The 20,218-nt window shown below is 41.9% G+C and overlaps 2 protein-coding genes across 3 annotated transcripts; one reads left to right on the top strand and one right to left on the bottom strand.

Annotated features, from left to right (window-relative positions):
* Positions 1 to 210: 210 nt before the first annotated feature.
* LOC147194435 (opsin-5-like) lies at positions 211 to 10,745 on the top strand. The gene is made up of 9 exons (XM_086129371.1): positions 211 to 325; positions 705 to 728; positions 3,474 to 3,640; positions 4,356 to 4,511; positions 5,464 to 5,551; positions 6,403 to 6,565; positions 7,801 to 7,928; positions 8,551 to 8,885; positions 9,752 to 10,745. The coding sequence occupies exons 5-9, from the start codon at positions 5,464 to 5,466 to the stop codon at positions 10,307 to 10,309; spliced, it is 1,272 nt and encodes a 423-aa protein (XP_085985497.1). The 5' UTR covers positions 211 to 325; positions 705 to 728; positions 3,474 to 3,640; positions 4,356 to 4,511; the 3' UTR covers positions 10,310 to 10,745.
* Positions 10,746 to 10,822: 77 nt separating this feature from the next.
* ripk1l (receptor (TNFRSF)-interacting serine-threonine kinase 1, like) lies at positions 10,823 to 18,682 on the bottom strand. Of its 2 annotated transcripts, none has more exons than XM_086129368.1 (10): positions 18,192 to 18,682; positions 16,977 to 17,133; positions 16,761 to 16,898; positions 15,681 to 15,912; positions 14,809 to 14,958; positions 14,635 to 14,711; positions 14,480 to 14,555; positions 13,035 to 13,631; positions 12,803 to 12,952; positions 10,823 to 12,282 (listed from the first exon to the last, which is right to left on the bottom strand). In XM_086129368.1, the coding sequence occupies exons 1-10, from the start codon at positions 18,350 to 18,352 to the stop codon at positions 11,987 to 11,989; spliced, it is 2,034 nt and encodes a 677-aa protein (XP_085985494.1). In that variant the 5' UTR covers positions 18,353 to 18,682; the 3' UTR covers positions 10,823 to 11,986. The 2 variants fall into 2 exon arrangements, with proteins under 2 accessions (XP_085985494.1, XP_085985495.1); XM_086129369.1 differs by having other exon boundaries at positions 18,196 to 18,325.
* Between the last annotated feature and the right edge of the window lie 1,536 nt (positions 18,683 to 20,218).

Raw genomic sequence — 20,218 nt, 5'->3', positions numbered from 1 at the left:
TCGTGAGCGCTCATTTAGTGTAAGGTACATGATGAGATTTTCATGAGATGTACGTCATGCGCAGCAGGTGAATAATTGACAGATTGTTGAAGGGTCAAAGTGATACAATCACTTCAAATGGCTTCCCGGGCTCTGCTATCTCTAAAATCTTTAAATGTCGTGTTAATCTTTTGTTTTGTTTTGTTCTTTACTTTCTTTTTCACAGTTTTTAATAATGCCAGCTCAGTGGATTTTCTCTTCATTTGAAATTCCTCACGAGGGTCGCGGGCGTGCTGGAGAATGATCCCAGCTGTCTTCGGGCGGTAGGCGGGGTACACCCCTGCAGGTTGCCATCCAGTTGCACAACACGCATACACAAACAACCTCACACCTTGGCACACTTTAGAGAGTTCCTTTAACCTGCCATGCGTGCTTTTGGAATGTACGAGGAAGCCAGAGTACCCGGAGAAAAGCCACACAGGCAAGGGGAGAACATGCAAACTCCACATAGGAAGGCCAAGGCCCATAATTGACCACTGTACCTTTGCACTGTGAGGCGGACGTGCTAACCATTCGACCATAGTGCCGCCTCCGACTCAACATATTGTTTTTTTTACACAAAACAGTACGTTACCTTTGTATTATTTGCAAAGTGTTCCAAGAACTAACTATTCTTTTTGTTTGTTTTATTTCTATATCGTGGATTTCACTATTGGCGGGAGAAGTCTGGAAAATAACTCCCAATGGAGGTAGGTTACTGTATTGTTGTATTGTCTGTCTACATGTTTAGCTGCCCCGCTTGTAATCGTGAAGCTTTGTGGGCTCCATTTTGGCTCTGTTGACGTGGCCAAAACTTGAAAGGTGCTAGAAATGATTAGTAGGAGGTCTCGTTCCAAGTAAGGAGGAAGACGTTCGTGTGTTTTTTTTTTTAACCTTTAAAACTTTCATCTCCGAATCAACCTTTCTTGATCGATTTTGAAACTATGTATTTTGTAAGTGGGCCAAAGCAGGCGCCAACAAATTTGGCCCTCAAATTCATGCAAACTGAATGGTTGTTTTGGATGTTGCTGATTACTTATTGATATTTTGGGGCACCACGCTTTATATCACTTAAATATGAGCTCGGCACAGAGATGTATCTAATGGAGCTGAACTGATGCGCTTCCTTTACTTTTTGCTGAATGACTTGTGTGTCTGCACCCCTGTATGTGCCTGCGCACGTATTGTTCTGGCAGTTTATTGGGGCTTGGTTGTTTTATCATGTTGTGTCTTTCAAAAGAAATTCAATCAAGGTAGGAAATAAAATATAGAAAGAAAAAAAGTTGTAACAACATACACTGTATGTTATACAGGATGTGACTTAGAAATGCAAATCTATCGATATGACATAATCTTAAAATAACATGATCAAAAATATTTCAAAACTATTTATTACTTATTTTAAAGAGAAATTCTGCCTTCGTTGTTGATGTATAAGTACCCTACGACTGACTACCAACCAGTTCAGAGTGTAGTCTGTTTTCCGTCCGGACTCAGCTGGGATAGACTCCGGTGACTCCTGCGACCCTCTTCAGGATAAGCGCTGTTGAAAATGGATGGATGGATTCTGCTTTAATCGATGTAATAAAATATATATTTTTAAAGCAACTGATTTGACATACAAATAAAAAAGCAACAGACCTGAGAAGAATAAACAATAATCAAGACGGTTGTGACCTAAAATACAATCGCAAAAATCACAAATGTGAAGTAAAAAATGAAGAATGTGACCTCAAGATGCAAATGAAGAAAACGACAGGTGAGGCATAATTTGTTTTTAATCATTGACACGACCCGAAAAAATAATACCCACATACCTCGCTCCAAACAAATCGGAGTAAAAAAGTTTACAGACACAAGTTTTAAAAAAATAAATGTAATTTTTTTAAATTAAATATTAGAGAGAGACACACAGACAGACAGACAGAGAGAGAGCAAGAGATGACCTAAAAATGCCTGTAAGTGTTCTCATTTGGGTCATTTCTCTGTGAGGACAATGAATTGATTCCACTGGCCTGTTGTGGTTCTCTTTGGGCTTCTAAGAATTGATCGCCTCCCAAGACCGAAGAAAACCTCAAAGCTCCAGTTTGGATCGATTCACTGCCCTGAGAATGGCCTGAAAAAATAAAATGGGGAGTTGTTTATACTGATGTTCCATCCAAAACCTGTTTTCCAATTGTTTCCCTCAATTCTCTTTAACGTGACATTTGACTACAAATGACATCCACAGATGTGACCTACTTTATCGACAAACCGAAAACAAAACAACAATAACAACATTTGACAGATTTTGTGACTTTTCAATACATTTGTGCAGAGATACCTCATTTGCAATCGCCAGGTCTTTCGCGAAGAGTTGAGTTTTTTTTTTTAAATGAGCGCTTCAGTGAGACCCTCGTTAAAATAAGCGGCTCAGATAATCGATGAGTGGATGGATGAATCTTTGTCTCAATGTAATCACCGTAAGTGGGGATTTGAAGGACATTTTATGTTTCCCCAGAGGTCTTTTTATTGTGGAATGACCAATGTACTAGTTATGGGGGAGGCCCCTTATGCAGGTCATCGAGAGAAAAAAATGGCCGACATAACCATCTACATGTCAAAGAGGTAGCTGCCATGAGTTGACGTTCGCGTGCTTACGCTTGAGCATGCAGTTGGCGTGATTGGAGGAGCAAATAGATGAGAAATCAATGTCCATTCCACTTGACTTCTAGAATAATAATTCGTTATTCCAGCTCACGCTGAAGGATAATTCAGTGGAGCCGCTAAACACTTGCCTGAGAATTGCCATGATGGGGCGTTACTTTCAATTTGAGCTTTAATCTATATGTAAATGAAGCCGTACTATCGCCGATACGTCTGCGTACTCTGAACATGAGATTGAGGGAAAAGTGTGTTATAAACCTGTTGAAACTGTGACGTGCTGCTCGAGGATAGTCATGCATGGTGGCACAGATGACCACAACAATTTGGGATGCAAAGCTTAAAGGGGACGTCAACCCCCCCCAAATGTTCTTGACAATAATATGTTCTATGCGCCTTCACTAGTTTAAACACCGCATTTGGAGTCAGTGCATTCGTGGGCTAGAAGTTCAGCGGTAAAATCCACCCGTTTTTAGCCATCTCAGAGGGCGGCCATTTTGCCACTCTCTTGAGTAACTGTGATGTCATTTTCAGTGGACAGCAAGTGGCAAAATGGCTGCTCACTGAGATAAACAAAAAGAGGTGGATTTTACTACCAAATTCATATTTTTAATTCATACGAACGAATCAGAATGCTTAGTTAAGATAAGACAAGACAACTTTTACTTGCTTCACAATGGAGAAATTGCCAATTTACAGCAGCAAAATTATGAAAGGGAGAAGAATAAAAGTGCATGTGCATCTATCTATCTATCTAGATATTCATTCATTCATTCATTTTCCGAACCGCTTTATCCTCACTCCGGTCGCAGGGGGTGCTGGAGCCTATCCCAACTTCTCTTCGGGCAGCTACGTGAACCCACTGCATGCCGATACGGACGACCTGGTGCAAACATGGCAATATGTTGCTTCCACTCAACAAACAACAGACATCCAGTGTGCTTGAGGCCCTTTCACTGAGCGCCTTCCCACACATCAGGTAAAATGGCAAGTTGTAAATTAGTGCCATTCCTCAAAGAGGCCTGGTTACATCAGCGGCACCTGCCCACGGCTGTTTTTTTTGTCCAGCACGTGGCCATCGTGCAATTCACAAAATGAATAGCTTCAGTGGTAAAATCATTCAGGGTCATAGAAATTCAAAGATGATGCATGGAAAATCTCCATGCATCATCTCCATTGGAGATCAATCAGCAGCATTTTCTAAGCGTTGTGTTACGACATTGTCAGAAAATAATCAGCAACAGTAATTGGGGGGGGGGGGGGGGGTACAAAAGCACAGTACAAATAATCCTCATTTAAATCCAGGTTAAAAACATTGACTTTTTTTTTTTACCCCCATACATTTGATTTCGGTCTGTTAAGCATTTAAAATTAATTTCACTGTCAGTTTTGCTTAGAAAACTACTTTTTATTTCAATTAAATCAATAAAAAAAAATTGGGGACAGACTGAATAGCTTACATTTCCTGTAGCATCCCCACCCAAATTGGGAATCATTGATGTACAGTTTTAAAGAGAGGGGATGTTGCTACTGACATCGTCATGCTGAATTGTGTGGGCAGCACGGTGGAGGGTGGGGACATGGGAAGGCAGGGGGTGGCAGGTGGGGGTGGCTTAGCAGGGGGGTTGCTGAGAAGCTCTCTGGAGAGCAGACGAGCCTCTCTATCACATTCTCTTGCTCCTGTGTGTCAATAGCATCCGACGATCAAATGCCGTCCCGGCTGCTTCTCAGCACATCCGGGACACTTTTTGGTGCCAAGACGTCACCCGCCCCTCCAGCAACATTTGTCTTTTCCCTAATTGATTGAGGAACTTAATTAGGTCCGATTAAAACGTCAATGAAGACACGAGGTAAGAAGGACCACCAAATTTTTTCGGTGTTACTTGTGTTATGAATTTGTTTTAAGGGGGAAATAATTACCGATACCCCATTTTGCTTTTAGACTAGACGTATTGAACAGTTTTCCTCTAAAATGATTGACAGGTGGTTCAACTGTGTGACACGGGTTGATAATGTCTTTTAACCAAGTGAAAACAAGCAAGTTTGTCACTTATTTGGAGATTTTTTTTTCCTTTTTAGGAGAAAAAAAAAATGCACACATCAATCTTATTTACAGTATGTAATTTTAATTTTACGTTGTTAAATGCTTTTTTTCCCCCCACTTCATAACATCACCATAACTACATCCGGGCAACCGTGGCAGTATACATCAAGTAATTACAATATATATGTTTTGTTTGATATTGTTGTCAAACTCGGGGCCCAGCACATCCTTTTTTTTTATGTGGCCCATTAACGCAAACGAGACCTATTTTTTTACTAATCAGATTTGTTCTGTTCTCTTTTACCGCCAGAAAATATGTAACCTAATTGCATTTAAATTTCTCAACTTTTTACTGATAAAACCTGAGTTTTCCACCCACCAAATCTCCTAAATTGAACTATAGCAGTCAACTTAAATATTTGGACACTGTTTTGACTTCTGATATCAAATTCAATTTGTTGCTAAAAAATACAAATCATAACATGAAATACACATGCCGTCGTATCCTGTATAGGTAATAATATCATCATCATCATCCTTTGAAGGGACATCATAACTGCAATGTGGCCTGCGATCAGAATGAGTTTAACACCCCGGCTTGTATATTTGCCCCTCTTGCCGACTATGTATTGAATTTAGGGCAAATATTGTATAGGCAGATTATGTACGATTTGGATGGAAAAATACGACACTACAAGCATATTTGTGTATATGTATATCGAAGTTGCTTGTGAAATCGGTGCTGTCGTCATGTTCAGATGGGACGGTTGGATGACGAAACTGCATTCCAGTCCAACATTCCCGTGCCCCTGGACATCACTGTGGCTGTGGTGTATTCGCTCTTTGGTGAGTCAAAGTAACTACAGTTTTTTTTGTTTTTTTTTTAAATGGATTTGACTTTTCATTTTCTTTTGAATATCTCTGTGAATAGCTTGGCTGCTAGCACTCAACAACAACGCTGCCGGAGTCCGGCTGCTTCCGTGTACCATAGATATTGGCACCACTTGTGTTTGATTATCTTTAGATGGATGTTTAGTATGTATGAGGTATATGCAGTGCGATATCTAATCATTTTCTCGCAAGCAAGCAAACAAACATAAATATACAGTGTGTGTGTTGCATAGAATAATCTAATGCCATGTGAGTCAGAAACACACATTCATGTCCATGTTTGACAGGGACATTGCTGCACAATATTTACCTGTAAAATAGTCTCACTGTGTGATCTCCAATGTTGCACAGTATGGATTTTTTTTATTTTTATTATTCCGCGCACAATTAGTGCGTTAATCATACTTGTTTTTACACAATATAGTGCAGTTCAGTTATGAACAAGAGTTTTCTAATCAAATAAATCAATCTGAAATGCTACAGACTGTTTACATGCTGCTGTTTTGATTCACGGAATTATCAATTATTTATTTATTTATTTGTTTCAAAATGAACAGTTAATATAAATGATGTGGCAGCGTATCAAGGGACCTATGAGTATTGCATCTGTCACTGGAATCAAACATTTCTGTTAGCTGTAAGGTGGCGAGAGAGTTAACTCCTCGCAGCTACAATTGAACTGCACTTTTTATTGCCAAAGAATGAATGATAAAATCTTGAGGTCGTCAAGCTAATAATTCTGAAGTACTGCTGTGGTTGACCCTCATTTTTTTTGGTTTCGTTTGTGTGATTCCTCCCCGGTGCAGGAATATGTTCATTGTTTGGCAACAGCACTCTGCTGTATGTATCCTACAAGAAAAAACACCTCCTGAAGCCGGCCGAGTTCTTCATCATCAACTTAGCCGTCAGCGACCTGGGCCTGACGCTGTCTCTCTACCCTCTGGCTATAACATCCAGCTTCTACCACAGGTGCTGTGGCCTATCTTCTTTTTTTTTTGTTTTTTTTTTTTTTTAGCTTAACTGATTTTAAAAGTGTGAGCCACCCCACACATGACAAAGAAGAAAATCACCATGTGGATATGTATTCGTTCTGCTCTCTGAAGTGTGCGGTGTCTCTGTTACATCCATCTACGGTATGTCACTCTTGACGCAGGTCAAGGCGCGCTTTATGGTCACGTGATAGGTTACCGCTAAAATGAAACCAGGAGCCAAAAATGAGTGAAAAACAAACGTCTTTGGAAAGGGGAAAAGGCCCAGCCAGGAGACAGAAGAGCCCACTCTGCGTAATATGCGGTTAGGGTGAGTCGTGTTTTAAAGGCACGTTTAAACATTACCATAGCGACCAGAGAGTGTTGCGGCCAGATAGGACGTTCTTCGTGTCATGATTCGTGTTTATTATTAAGTTTAGAAAATACAGTACCACGGTATTTATTAGCCATGCCTTCAAGGCGAAAATATTCAAGTCAAGTACAGCTTTATTATCAAATGCGCTGTATGTACAACATACAGCACAGATGAAATTTCTTACCTCTTAATCAGACAACAAGAGGAGCCGCTGCGGGTGCCCGCACCGCCATCAAAAGGACAGTTAACATAAAATGACAGAATAATACAACACAACACATAAGACACAGACAGTCGTACAATCGTAACCACTTTTCCTGCATACACTTTGTTGTTTGAAACAGTTATAGATGAAAGAGAAGCGAATCAAAGTGTCCTTTTCACCAGTGGATCAAAAACGTCATGCTGAAAATGTGCGCATCTCTGCTACAAGCTAAATCTGAAAGCAAACAAGAAGCTGTAGCGTCCATCGACGAAAAAAGCTCACATGTCCAGTCCCATGTAAATCCGCTTCAATTCCAAGCCGCGACTCCGAGTTCCAAAAACGCATCGGCGCTCTGCGCTGACGCTCTTTTCTTCTCATCGTCGGCTCCTCAAGCCATGCATCCACCCAGCCGCAGACTGTCCAACAGCACCGACCTTTCCGCTGAACAAAGCTAGGCTGTGAAAATGTTGCCCATCACAGTTTTAGGGCACCTTTGACTTTTCTAATCGTGGTTTTTACGACAACACTACCGAGTACCATGCTAATGCACTTTTCCTACGTCACTGATCCCTCTGTTTGTTTCTGTCAGCACACGAAGGTGTTCTTTCTCCCTCCCTCACTTTCCTTTTCCCACACCCTCACACCTCCCTCACAGGTGGCTGTACGGGACTACGGTGTGCTCCATCTACGCCTTCTGCGGCATGCTGTTCGGCATCTGCAGTCTGAGCACCCTCACCCTGTTCAGCATGGTGTGCTTTGTCAAAGTGTGTTACCCACTGTACGGTAAGTCTTCAAAGCGAACAGGCCTGGCCACAGAAAGATGCACAAGCGGCATCCCTAAATGGCCCATTGTTGATTTCGCCCTAATCCGCCCACCGAGAGCCGCATGTTAAGCCTTCTCTTTGATGACCCGCGAGTCCGCCGGACTGCACTCGATGAATATGGCTTGTGATGTCGATTAATGCGCTGCAATGGAGCCCTCTGTTTGACCTCAAGAAACTGCCTGTTTCCCAGCTGGGGGCACAGACGGCTTAAATTGAGTGGACGTGAAGCATGATCAAGCTAACTGTGTAAGTGCGCTGGCCAAAGTGTGTTTTAAGCTGATGACACACATGATTAATTTGATGATTCGTTGAATTGGATTCATCCTGTCAGGATTCTCAAACAGAATAATGTATGAACCACAACGTATGATGTTGATGTTACATCATCGGTGTGTGAAAGTGTCAAAGTGAGTTGTTTACTTCGCAGTTCCTGAACAAAATCACAAAAGCAGCTCAGAGGTCTTCAGCGGCGCTACCAAATGATAGGGAAACAGCACCCCCAAGTGGACAGTTGTGGAATTAGTGGATGGGTGCCAATTCGGGTGTTCGGGCTCTAACCTGCACTAAATCTACGTTCACAGGAAACCGATTCAGCTGCATTCATGGTCGTCTGCTGGTGGCCTGCGCGTGGCTCAACGCGTTGTTGTTCGCTTGCTGCCCGCTGGGCCACTGGGGCGAATACGGACCGGAGCCCTACGGCACCGCCTGCTGCATCGACTGGCGCCTGTCCAATCGGCTGCCGACGGCGCGCTCCTACACTGTGGTGCTCTTCTTCTTTTGCTACATCCTTCCGTGCGGCCTCATCCTGGCGTCCTACGCGGGCATCCTCGCCACCGTGCACGCGTCGCACAAGACCATGGCGCATCATGCGTCCAGACACATGCACATGAGCCGCATCCAGATCGTCATTATCAAGGTGAAGGGACAAATACCGTTCTTCAATATTTTAGTCGAGTTAAATGAAAGAACACAATTCATAGATGATGATAAAATGGTGAAAGACAGGAATCCTCGTAATGCCAGGTCGTTGCAAAATGCACTTTCAATACAATGGTGTTGAAATGTGTTATTGCTAGAAACTCCTAGAATGCATGAGCCAATTTAAAGCATTGCCCAATTAGTATGACTAAATATGTAGCAGTAGTAATACTACTTAGCTAACATTCTCCCTGCTCGTAATAGTCAATTAGAATGCCATTCCCTTCACACTGCTCTACGTATCAAATTTGTACCCCTACTTGTTGTTCTATCATTTACAGTTAAACTTTACATCAGTGCTAAAGTACAAAGTACAGTATTATTATCAGGGATGTTAATGATGCTCCTACTCATAAAAAAAAAATGGTAATCTGGAGCCCAGTATTTTTTTATATTCAATTGGGTGACGTCCTTATCATATAAATTTAAGACACTCATATCAATAATTCTATTTGATTTCTTTAGTAGGCGTCTGTAATTTGCAGATAATGTGTTGTGTGTGTGTGTGTGTGTGGTCGGGCCGGTTGCCCAGTCGTTAGCGCGTTGACCTCACAGTGCAGAGGTACCTGGTTCGATTCCAGCTTTGGCCTCCCTGTGTGGAGTTTGCATGTTTTCTCCGGGTCCTCCGCTTTCCTCCCACATTCCAAAAGCAGGTACAGAGGAGCCATTATAAAATCCCCCGAAACATTGAACCCACTGATCATCATAAAATATTTGTGCGATCGTTGCCTAATTTATGATTATTTTTTTGGGGCTCTTCCTAAAATTGTATTTACCTCCGTGTTGTGTGCTTGTTGTCTTTAGCTTAGCATGGCGGTGTGCATCGGTTTCTTTGTGGCGTGGAGTCCGTACGCTCTGGTGTCCATGTGGGCTTCCTTCGGCAACATCGAAGACATCCCGCCTGTGGCGTTCGCCATACCGGCCATGTTCGCCAAGTCCTCCACAATCTACAACCCGATCGTCTACCTCGCGATCAGGCCCAACTTTCGCAAGGTAATATTCAGGGACCTCGCCGCATTAAAACGCCGCACGGGGAAGTGCTGCTGCCATCCAAGAATCAAGGTGAGACTTCAGTTAGTCCAAAGACGGACTGAGCAGTTTCCTTTGCCCACCTCCTCCACGCAACCTCCTATGATAGTGCTGAACCGGCACAAAGATACTGCTGAATGCTCCGGACACGGTCCTCAAGTGTTCTGTGTTGCGAACGCTGCCGCCTATGACAAATCGTCCAAGGAGAGCGTCGGTCCAAGTGTGAGCCACACCAGGTCCCTGCTGTGCCTCACGTGTGCAAAGAGAACTCCAGATAGTTTCCATATTAATTTGGAGTTGGTTCCCGACAAAGCAAAAGTGGCCTGGCCTTAATTTTACCTACTGACTTCTTTTTCAGGGTGTTCTTTATGACGTTGAGCATTGGCATGAAACATTGTTAAGGGAAGTACGATAATCTAATCATCAGGCTCGAGCCATGACATTGACCTTGGTTTCCAAGTCAAAACGGAGAAGGGAATGAACCGTTTGGAACAATGACAAAAGTACTTTTTCGTATAAATAAGCTATATACCCTAGTTTAGTTTTATTGTATGGCCTACTCTGTGGTCACATTTATTGAAAGGCGAAAAAGTGACGCTACAAAGTCGTAAATTTGGCTAAAAAAGATGAACATTTTTTGCACTGTGTCAGCTGATGAGGATTGCAGGGGTCTGAAATTAGCACAGCGTGATTGTGTACAAACTAACAGTGACACTGTGTAGATGGCAAATAACAAGTGACCAGCAACTTAAACTTGAAGGACACCATACCACGTTTCAAGAGTTTAATTTTCCCAAGTGTATGTGAGAAAATTATGAAATCTAAAGGATCAAATGTGACAAAAAGTGAATGAAAAATCAACAGCATGGCATTTATTAATGTGGTCAGCAATCTAATGGACAGAAGACTTCAGTTTCTGTGCTGTGAAACTGAAACCACATGCCAAAAGTTTAATACAAAGGCAACGTGAGAAGTGATTTTGATTTCAGCAAAGGCCCGATAGTCTGACACACACATAGAGAGAGAGAAAGAGAGAGAGAGATCACTAAAGGGATGTTTGGAGGTCCATCATTTCAAGAAGGGGGTGTGCTTGTCCTTCCTTGGATCAATGCCCAAACTTCCTTGCAAGACAGAGCAATCAAGTCATTTGATCACATTCACATATTTTGATGACCAACATGGAAGCAATTCCAACATGGGCTTAAATTTAAAAAACAAACAAAGCTTGTCTTTTAATACCGGCACTATACCTGAAGCAACTCATGGCATTTGTAAGCGAAAATAAGACCGCTGCTGTCGATATTCTTTGCCCATAATTATCACGACAAAAATAATGTTACAAGTCGACTCACAGTGCCTCTTTGATCGGCTCAAAAAAATATCGATGGTTCAGTCTCTCGACAAATATTGAATAGATTTCTAGGAGTCTCTTACAATGTGTGGCAACGCATGTTGTAAATGAATCCAAACTTGCAATGCAATGATTTTTTTTCACCTTCACAGGCCGTTGGACTTGCAGCACTCCAGGCCTTGAATTCTTAAGAGTAAAAGTGCTTAATTTGTCTAGAGAATGTAGATTTGTCAGGGAACGGATGCATGCTAATGTTGCTTCACCCTGAGTGCATATCTGGCATTCATTTGCAGAAATGAATCTGCGCTGCCAGAATAGTGCGCAAGAATATGGCCCTTTAAGAGCGGTACACACACCTGCCGAGTTTTTTTTTTTTTTTGCCATGTTTGTGTGTTCCCACATCTTAGAAAACCGTTTCATGTTGGTACATGAACTTTTGTCTCACAAGCATGATGATGAAATGCAAAAATATTCTCAAACAAGAGTTGAATATTTTCAAACAGATTTTCTACATGGCTCTAGACCAATTAGAATTCATGTTGAAGGAGAGGCACCCTAATCCCAGCGTAATAAACAGTAAGGCATTACATTGATTGGAACTATAGGCATCAAAAGAGACTTTGGCAAATCTAAGGGGAACTACGTAAGACAGAATTTCATTAGATACTGGAAGTAGAAGCGCATATGTTCAATATTTTCTGAATGACATCAACGTCTATGACGCCTTCAAGAGCGTAGCAGAGCTTCCCAATTGTACAGCCAAGGCTTCCTTCTTTCATTTTCCAGCGTTGCAGCGTCTGGTGCACCATCTCCGCTAGGCCGTCCAGGGAGAAGTCATGCTCGATGGTCTCTATTTCCACGTCGCTCAAACCCAGACGCCGTGCGTACAACTTCCATTTGCCGCCAATGTTTTTCCTTAGAACTTCAAGGTGCTCTTCGGTCACAGCACACTTCTCTACACGTGAAAAGGGAAAGTAAAGCACGTTTTACCACTGCTTAACAGCTAAGCACTTTTAAATGCGGTGTTCCGCAAGGATCCATTATTGATCCCATATGTTTTATGTGCGTTACTTGGAGTAATCTAAATAATAGTCCTGATTTTAAAGAAGATATCAAGGCCAATATTCAGGTAAATGCAACACTGAATATGTATTAAAAACACATGTGAACCTGAATCCCCCAAAATTGTCCCTAAATGTGAGTGTGCGCGCGAATGTTTGTTTGTTTATGTGTGCCCTGCCATTGACTGGCAACCAGTTCAGGGTGTACCCCGCCTACTGGATTTTACTGCTTAACTCATTTTCCACAAACACAATATTAATCAGAATGCCGTGTTTAGTTTGAAGAGGCTGCAAAGAACATATTGTCAAGAAAATGTTTGGGTTGATTTACTCTTAAGGATCTAGAATAAATCCGGTTTGCATTAAACATGTAAATAAACTGGAATAAAACCAAAATAAAATGACAAGATTTACCATATTTCTGAATTCCTTCTCTGAGCTGAGAGCTGGTCCATATGTTTCCCGGAAGAAATGAAAAACATTGAGTGGGATCGTAGTTGTGGATACTGAGGTTGTTGTTGTTACCAATCTGGATTCCCCTTGCATTACGGATGCAAAGAGACCCTTCAAGATCAACACAAGCTATGTTAGCGTCATCAGAAGTGGTCATTTAGTGTACATCACAGCTGTTCAAAATGAGGTCTACCTGTCCATGTACCGGAATCTTGTGACACTCCATCCTTCTTCAAGTCGCGAGCATACCCCGATGTTTCCAACACTGAGGAGGTAGGCCAGGACTGCTGGCGGATATAGTGGGAATCTGGATGTTCCTGATTGAAAGGTGGCAGGGAATTCACGCTGGTAGATGTTTGTAAGAGGGATGACTTTGGCGTGGAAGCAGTCATCGACTCGTGGAAGCGGGCAGCAGGATGATATTGAGCATCTTCCTGGCTGCTGGGCTGCACAGGTTCCGCTTTTGTCCAGGAATGGACAGAGGACACGAAAGGAATGTTGTGCTCCGGTTGGCTAGGTCTGTTATTATTTGTAACACTTGACAGGATATTTGGGGAGTTTTTCTGGGGCTGGCTATTGATAATGTCAGACTGGCTGTCGCATTTGTAGCTGCCATGTCTGTGATAGTCTAACTCCTGTTGCAGTTTCCCCTCCAAGGAGACCTCTGGGTCAATGTGGGCTGCCCCTGACTCTATATTTGTTTCATATGAGATGGCATCGATGTCCTCAATACTGGCTTCAACCGGCCCATTGACACTTTTTTCTGTGCTCTCCAGAAAAGCTGGACAATCTGTAAGGTAAGAACAGTTCACATCATTTTTTATTTCTGAGCATGCGCAGCATTTGACATCAACAGCAGGATAAACAGTTGATATTAATTCATTGAGTTCATCCACGTCAGTGATGTAGCCGGTTTATGGGCTGGAGGGGTTTTTTTTCTTATTTGAATGTCGAGTGCCACATGTTCTTTTGCCTTTCTATTCTGCTTAAAGAATGTGGTTTCTATAGCAGTGAAGAAAATTACAGGAGCTCTCAATACATTTGAGTGTGGTAGACACGTTAAATTCCAAAAGTGAAATGTGTTTAGGAAATAGATTCAGTTAACAAACAGGACTTGACCTTCTGAAAATCATTTTCCTCTCTACTTTACTGCATACAAAAATATTGTCACTTCCCAGTATGTAACATTCCAATTTTTTGAATTGTAAACTTGGGCTTGTCATTAGCTGTACGCTACAATCATTTAAATTATAGAAAATAAAATCTGAAAATATTTCACTTTGTGTACTGATTGTAAACGATATGAATTTCATGTTTTGCATTGAACAGCTGAAATAAATGTGCATTCCCATGATATTGAGATGTATCTCTCGTACCTACGAAGAAACTTTTTTTTTTAAATTAAAGTAGAAATTACTTTTGGCATCTTCTGACATGTTATGCCACATGTCTTTTATTAAACCCACATTTCAAATGTGAATATTTTGATCCAATATTTGTTTTACATTTTTGCCACTAATTGATTTAATAAAATTTTTAATAACCACATTTACCCGTCAAAATATAAATGATCCATTGATGGAATAATAAATACCTAATGACCTAATTCAAGCCGTCAGGACAGCCATCAGTTCTTACCTGTTGAAATACATTCATCAGTCATTGATAGAGACTTCATTTTGTCAACAAGCTGCTCTGGGCCTTCGTACAGAGCCTGCATTCGAAAAATTTAATCAGTCAATCTTAATGTCGTCAAGGTGTGAGCATAATCCAAACGTATGCAATGTATCCACCTGCAGATGAACTAAATCTTTCACCACGTGTGGTGCGAGCTCCGTCTCGTAGAAGGGACGAAATAGGTTGTAGCACTCTGTTAGGAAAGAAGTCGATTGAGGAAGAAAGAGGTCGCACATCTGAAAATAAGTCCATTGAAGGATGATATACTAATCGTGCGGCGGCAAGCCGACCTAGAAATGTCGGTCTTTGTACCGCGTTGTGTTCCCAGCACATCAGCATGAGGTTTATGATCTCTGCCGGCGTGTTGTCGGGGATGAGGTCCATCGTTGGGCGGTCGCCGTTGCGGACGCACTGGCTGATTTGATCTTCATTTCTGGCATCTGGACAGATAGAAAAAAGATGCCTGGTTTGATCTCGCTTGTTACATTATGCAAGTGAACCGCTGTTAATTCCAAAGCCTAAAGAAAACAGTCTTACTCATTTTATTAAGATTTCCGGAGCTATGAGTCACCAAAATTTGGGGGTGTTCAACTTTCCGGTGAAATGTGAAGATGAACCAAAAGTACACTAACCTTTACTAGTGAACTTAATTTGGCCTTGTCTACAATTTTGAATGTCCAATTGTTCATCAACATTTCTGTATTTTTCGCACAACTTGCTTTTCTCTCACAAGTAAGTTTCTGTTTTTTGGCTTCGGTGAAGTAAGTGACCATTTACCTCTTTTTGTAATAGTACGTCGTCTTTATCACGATAGGCTAGTGAGGTTAAGTCAAGCCTTAAAGATGGACCTTCGAAATTATGATAGTGATGAGGTTGACATTGAAGATCCATATCAAGCACATTTTTTTTTCCCTTTACACTTTAAGAATTGTCTAACAAACTTCATCTAATTGGAAGGTGCAATGTAGAGAAGGAACATATTGGGAAAAACATGGGCGACAGAAGGTTTTCCAAGTGCATACAAACAAGAGAAAAAGTACTTTATAGGAAATTTGTCAATCAGGACATACATGGTGGGCTTCATTAGTAAAGAAAAGTACAAGTTTCATGAAAACAAATCGGCAACGCCGTATTTCAGTCATTCGAAACAATGCCATCTTACTTGCATAGGGCTCTTTCCCTGTGACGACCACCCAGACCACGATTGCGAAGCTGTAGATGTCGGACTTCTCAGTGGAGATGGCGTTGACACTCTGCAGGTGCTCGGGCGCCATGTAGCTTAGCGTGCCCGCAGCCCTTGTCCTGACTGACAGGCCCGTGCGACTTTTCTTGAGAGATTCCTCCTTAGTGAGTTTACTCCACGTCTTGCAGGTGGCAAGGCCAAGGTCGGCAATCTGGCCAATGGGGAAAAGCAATTATAGCTAGGGGTAACATTCAGAAGCATCCGCTATTGGTGAAAATTTACGATTTGGAGAGACAATATGACCTTGCAAATATATTTAACGAAGAACAAAGATTTTAAAAAAAATGGATTGACCAACAGCACCAATTTGCCGGTCCAATTTCAAACCAAAAATCAAGACCGTTGCCTTTAGATAAAATGCCAAGGGGCCTCATGTCAAGGGGGGTGAGATGTACAAAAGGCCAGTGGACCAAACACCATATTGTCGGTTTTCTTTTCATTGAAGAAGTTTCATGCCTTTCAGATTTTGGTTTACAGACAGGGCAAAAGTGGCTTTAAAAAGAAAGTGTCTTAATTCCTGAAAGAGACATTACATACAGTAGATCTGACTATTATCTGCATAGCGGTGAAAGAAAACACCATGCTTTCTTAAGATGGAACGCAGGAGCAGCAAATACAATGAAAACAGCAGTGGCCCTAGAATTGAACCCAGTAGAACATTGTAAGACAGTGGAGGGAAACAAAAAAACAACAAACACAAAAAGTCCTGCTTGCCAAATAGGATCTATATAATTTAATATATCTAAAATGGGATAAATAGGATGTGCATATTGCCGTGACTGTGACATTGTTGACTCTGTATGTGAGTGTTGTCGCAAACAGCAATTCCTGAGTGCATGTGCTCATTTGATTTTTGGGTTTTACTGTTGCCACAGCATTAAATAAGCAGCTGAAAAGTGCATTGGTCACTGTGGATCTCCCATGTGCAAGGGTATGACAGTAAACAAGTACAATATAATAGAGCACTAAAACCACATTACAGGATGGGGAACATTTTACCTTGATGTGAAAATCTTTGTCAATTAAAATGTTCTCCGGCTTGATGTCCTGATGTACGACTTTCTTCTCGGTGAGATACACCATCCCTTCTAAGATCTCTAAGATAATTCTCCCCTTGATTGATACCGGCACAGTGACCTACATATATAGCAGGAAAGAGTATATTAGACTTCATCATACATAAACTATAAACTATGGAGCGGGCGCAGCATTCACCTTCTCCAGCATGGCCAGCAGGTTGCCTCTGGGCATCAACTCCATGACCAAAGAGCAACCTCGCTCCTCCATGATGACGCCCAGCAACCTGACCACACGCTTGTGGTTCAGGCTCGCCATGATGCTACCTTCTTCCAGCAGAGACCTCTTGCTCTCCCTCGATTAATTTGGAGAGAATGGAGAATATTTAAGTGATGGCAGAATAGTACATGCTCATTTCCACCACTGCTGATTTTGATGGCCCTGGGCAGATTAGACTGACATGGCAGAAAACAGAGTTGACAGTTGGATTGGACAAAAAGACAAAACAAAAAAAATACTCATACTGAATGCAGAGCAATTTGAAGTAATTTGACTTCTACTAAGACAACTAGGCAGATATTACATTTAGGTTTGAGATGGAAAGAGGTAGAAAAGGGGATGTTGCAGATTAGTTTTAGTTTCACTGCGGAATGCAATAGGGAAGTTGAGACAAGATCCATCCATTGTCAGGTCGCAGCGTCAGCAGGGAAGCCCAGACTTTCCCCCTCCTCAGCCACTTCTTTCAATTCTTCCAGAGGGATCTCAAGGCGTTCCAACACCAGCCCTGAGACACAGGCTCTCCAGCATGTTCTGGGTCATGGGAGGCGTCCAGATGCCCGAGCCACCTCATCTGGCTCCTCTTAACATGGAGGAGCAGCGGCTCGATTTTGAGTCCCTACTGGATGACCTAGCTTCTCAGCCTGTCTCCCAGGGAGAGCCCGGACACCCTGCGGAAGAAACGCATTTCGGCATTCCATGTCCCTTGAGCAGGTTTCTGTAGCCGTGGATCAGACTACCAAAGTCCCTGGCTTTTGCCTTAACCCAGCTCACAGGGCACCCAAACCCCTTTGGACCCTCTCACATGAAGTGAGTTTATGGGAAGGGGGACCCATGTTGGATTTTCGGGTTGAAAGCCCCATGGGCGTTGGACCGGCCACCAGACGCTTGCCAGCGAGCCCCGCCTCCAGGTTGAGACAACATAGGGGAAGTAGTATCACATTCCTCCATGTCTAAATTCACACCGATTACCAACACCCTAAGCACTTTCGCAACTGTTTTCTGAACAACCAAATCATTTATGAAAATAATCAGTGGTCTCTCTGCAGCAGTCTGACTGGCAAGTGATCCAAATTTCAGTGTGCATGCTGGAAAGTGGAAATCCCCAGTGCAAAATACATGATGAAAACAACTTACTCACTGCGAAGAGGCCCCGTATACATGGTCTTCATCACCACAGCACCGAGGCGGGCATGATAGCACAGGTACACCTCTCCAAAACCTCCGTCGTCCAGGTGCTCTTTTCGAAGCACATCTGTCGCTCGCAGCTGGAGTGAAGACGGCGGCGTGATGGCCATAATTTCACTTTAAACTGACTCTAAATGCGTAATAATATCGTAACAAAAAGCAAGCTATCGCGGAAGGATAGCTTGTCATGTGAGAGGGAGGCAGAAGGCGACCAAAAGTTTTGACGCTAGCACAAATGTTAAGCTAGTTCCCCGTGACGTTTTGCAGCAGTCCTAAAAACAAAAAAAGAGCAAAAGTGGTGGAAAAAAGAGAGCACAATCAGCGTAAGAATGTGCTATTTGATAGTGCCCGACTTCCTGGAATTGCTGAAGTGACGTAGTAAGGTTTTTTAAAAAAAAGGACAATAAAAAAAAAAGATTATCTTCAAGCTTCAGTCAGTCATTCAAGTCGATTCCAGAGCAGGACAGCTAGTTGCGCCGCGTTTCTTCCTGTTATTATTTTATTAATTATATAATTATAAACTAGAGCATTTTTGCGTTTTGTTTGTGTGACGACTATAATCAAAACAACAACAACAACAAAACAATTTGGTTAATAACTGGGCTGTGGCTAAAGCAGTACTCAAAGTAGTTTGCAAACAGAAGTACAGTTAATTGCATAAAAAATATGTTTTCCCTTATTGAGTAACTTAAAGTCAAAAATAAAACAAAAAAACAGCCTCTGAAATGTACTTGACGATAAAAGTAAAAATGAATTTTTAATATTATTTATTAGGTGTGTCAGAAAAGCACCAAGACTGCTGCTAATGATATACTGGTACCTGAAGTTCGTAACTTGATTCGTACCGTGACTCTGTCATCGATCGAGTAACGTTTCCCATTGAAATGAATGGGAATGCATTTACTCCGCTCCATCCCCCAAATTACTGTAAATTATATTTCCATGTTATGGCTATCATTTACATTTTATGATCCATATATCTATCTAGCTATCTATGTAGTATGAAAGCAAGTGAAAATATATTTCATTATAAAGAAATGACACACGAAAGAAACATAAGTTCCCCCTCGATCTTGATCTCTCGTCCATGTCTTCAAAATGGGTTCACGATATCAACACCTTTAGCTTGAGAAAGAAGGGGAAAAAGCACTTGGAGACAGCTGCGGGCACAGTTCCATGATTTTTTTTTTGTCTCTCCTGGGGCTAAAGATGGCTTGACTGATACATAGAGGGACTGAGAAAATAACATGCTGGAGGGGCTACACAGATTTCTGACGGGGCTTTAGAACCCTTTCTCCCGGTGTAGCGCCATCCCTGGCCAGTTGAGAAGTGAGATTGCTCCAGCACACCAGTGTTTATTTTTTTCAACCAGAAACTGTCAAATGCCCAGGGCGTGAGCAGAACTCTCACCCACTTTCCCACAATTAAAAAAGCTGTCAAAAAATAAATATTCAACAGATACCTGAAACATCGACTAAACTAAACCAAATACGCGTTTCTACGTAGTTACTTCCCTACTATTGGACATATAACGCTGGTAGAATTTCTCCTGCATACAGTGATGCGGCAATTTACTCCATAGCTTCGGTTTTATTTCTTCTGTTCAAGATGTTGCTTATTCATGTGGAAATGTCGCCATCTAAAGGCGACAGTCGTCTCTTACATCAGGTAAAACATTTACTGTACATATTGTGTCCTCTATTTTGTTTAGGGTTTCAACCTAGTTTCGCGCCTTTACTCCCTTAAGAACACCCCAAATCATCACAACTTATGCCCATAAAACACCCCATTACATCGATATATACTGTCTAGTGAACTGTGCCACAATCTCTTCCTTCACTAAATCAATAATACTCAATACTAATCACCAAGTCTATCATAGTGTGGGAAGAACACTGTGAGGTTCCAGTTTTTATGAATACATGTGCTCTTTAAATTGTAGTGATTTATTTTCATCTTGCAGCGCTTCATGTTAG

Source organism: Hippocampus guttulatus, chromosome 14, assembly GCF_054856545.1.
Source record: "Hippocampus guttulatus isolate MCC_2025c chromosome 14, RoL_Hgut_1.0, whole genome shotgun sequence".
NCBI classification, from domain to species: domain Eukaryota; kingdom Metazoa; phylum Chordata; class Actinopteri; order Syngnathiformes; family Syngnathidae; genus Hippocampus; species Hippocampus guttulatus.
This window is presented reverse-complemented; position numbering and strand designations above follow the sequence as displayed.

What these genes read in the sequence shown, in the direction of transcription:
- LOC147194435 (XM_086129371.1), top strand. Translation starts at nt 5,464, where the DNA reads ATGGGACGGTTGGATGACGAAACTGCATTCCAGTCCAACATTCCCGTG. An exon ending in ACATCCAGCTTCTACCACAG is followed by an intron (nt 6,566 to 7,800) that starts GTGCTGTGGCCT and finishes CCTCCCTCACAG; the next exon opens with GTGGCTGTACGGGACTACGG. An exon ending in AGTGTGTTACCCACTGTACG is followed by an intron (nt 7,929 to 8,550) that starts GTAAGTCTTCAA and finishes CTACGTTCACAG; the next exon opens with GAAACCGATTCAGCTGCATT.
- ripk1l (XM_086129368.1), bottom strand. Translation starts at nt 18,352, where the DNA reads ATGGCCATCACGCCGCCGTCTTCACTCCAGCTGCGAGCGACAGATGTG. An exon ending in TGCTGGCCATGCTGGAGAAG is followed by an intron (nt 16,899 to 16,976) that starts GTGAATGCTGCG and finishes CTATATATGTAG; the next exon opens with GTCACTGTGCCGGTATCAAT. An exon ending in AGAAGGAATTCAGAAATATG is followed by an intron (nt 12,283 to 12,802) that starts GTAAATCTTGTC and finishes TTTCACGTGTAG; the next exon opens with AGAAGTGTGCTGTGACCGAA.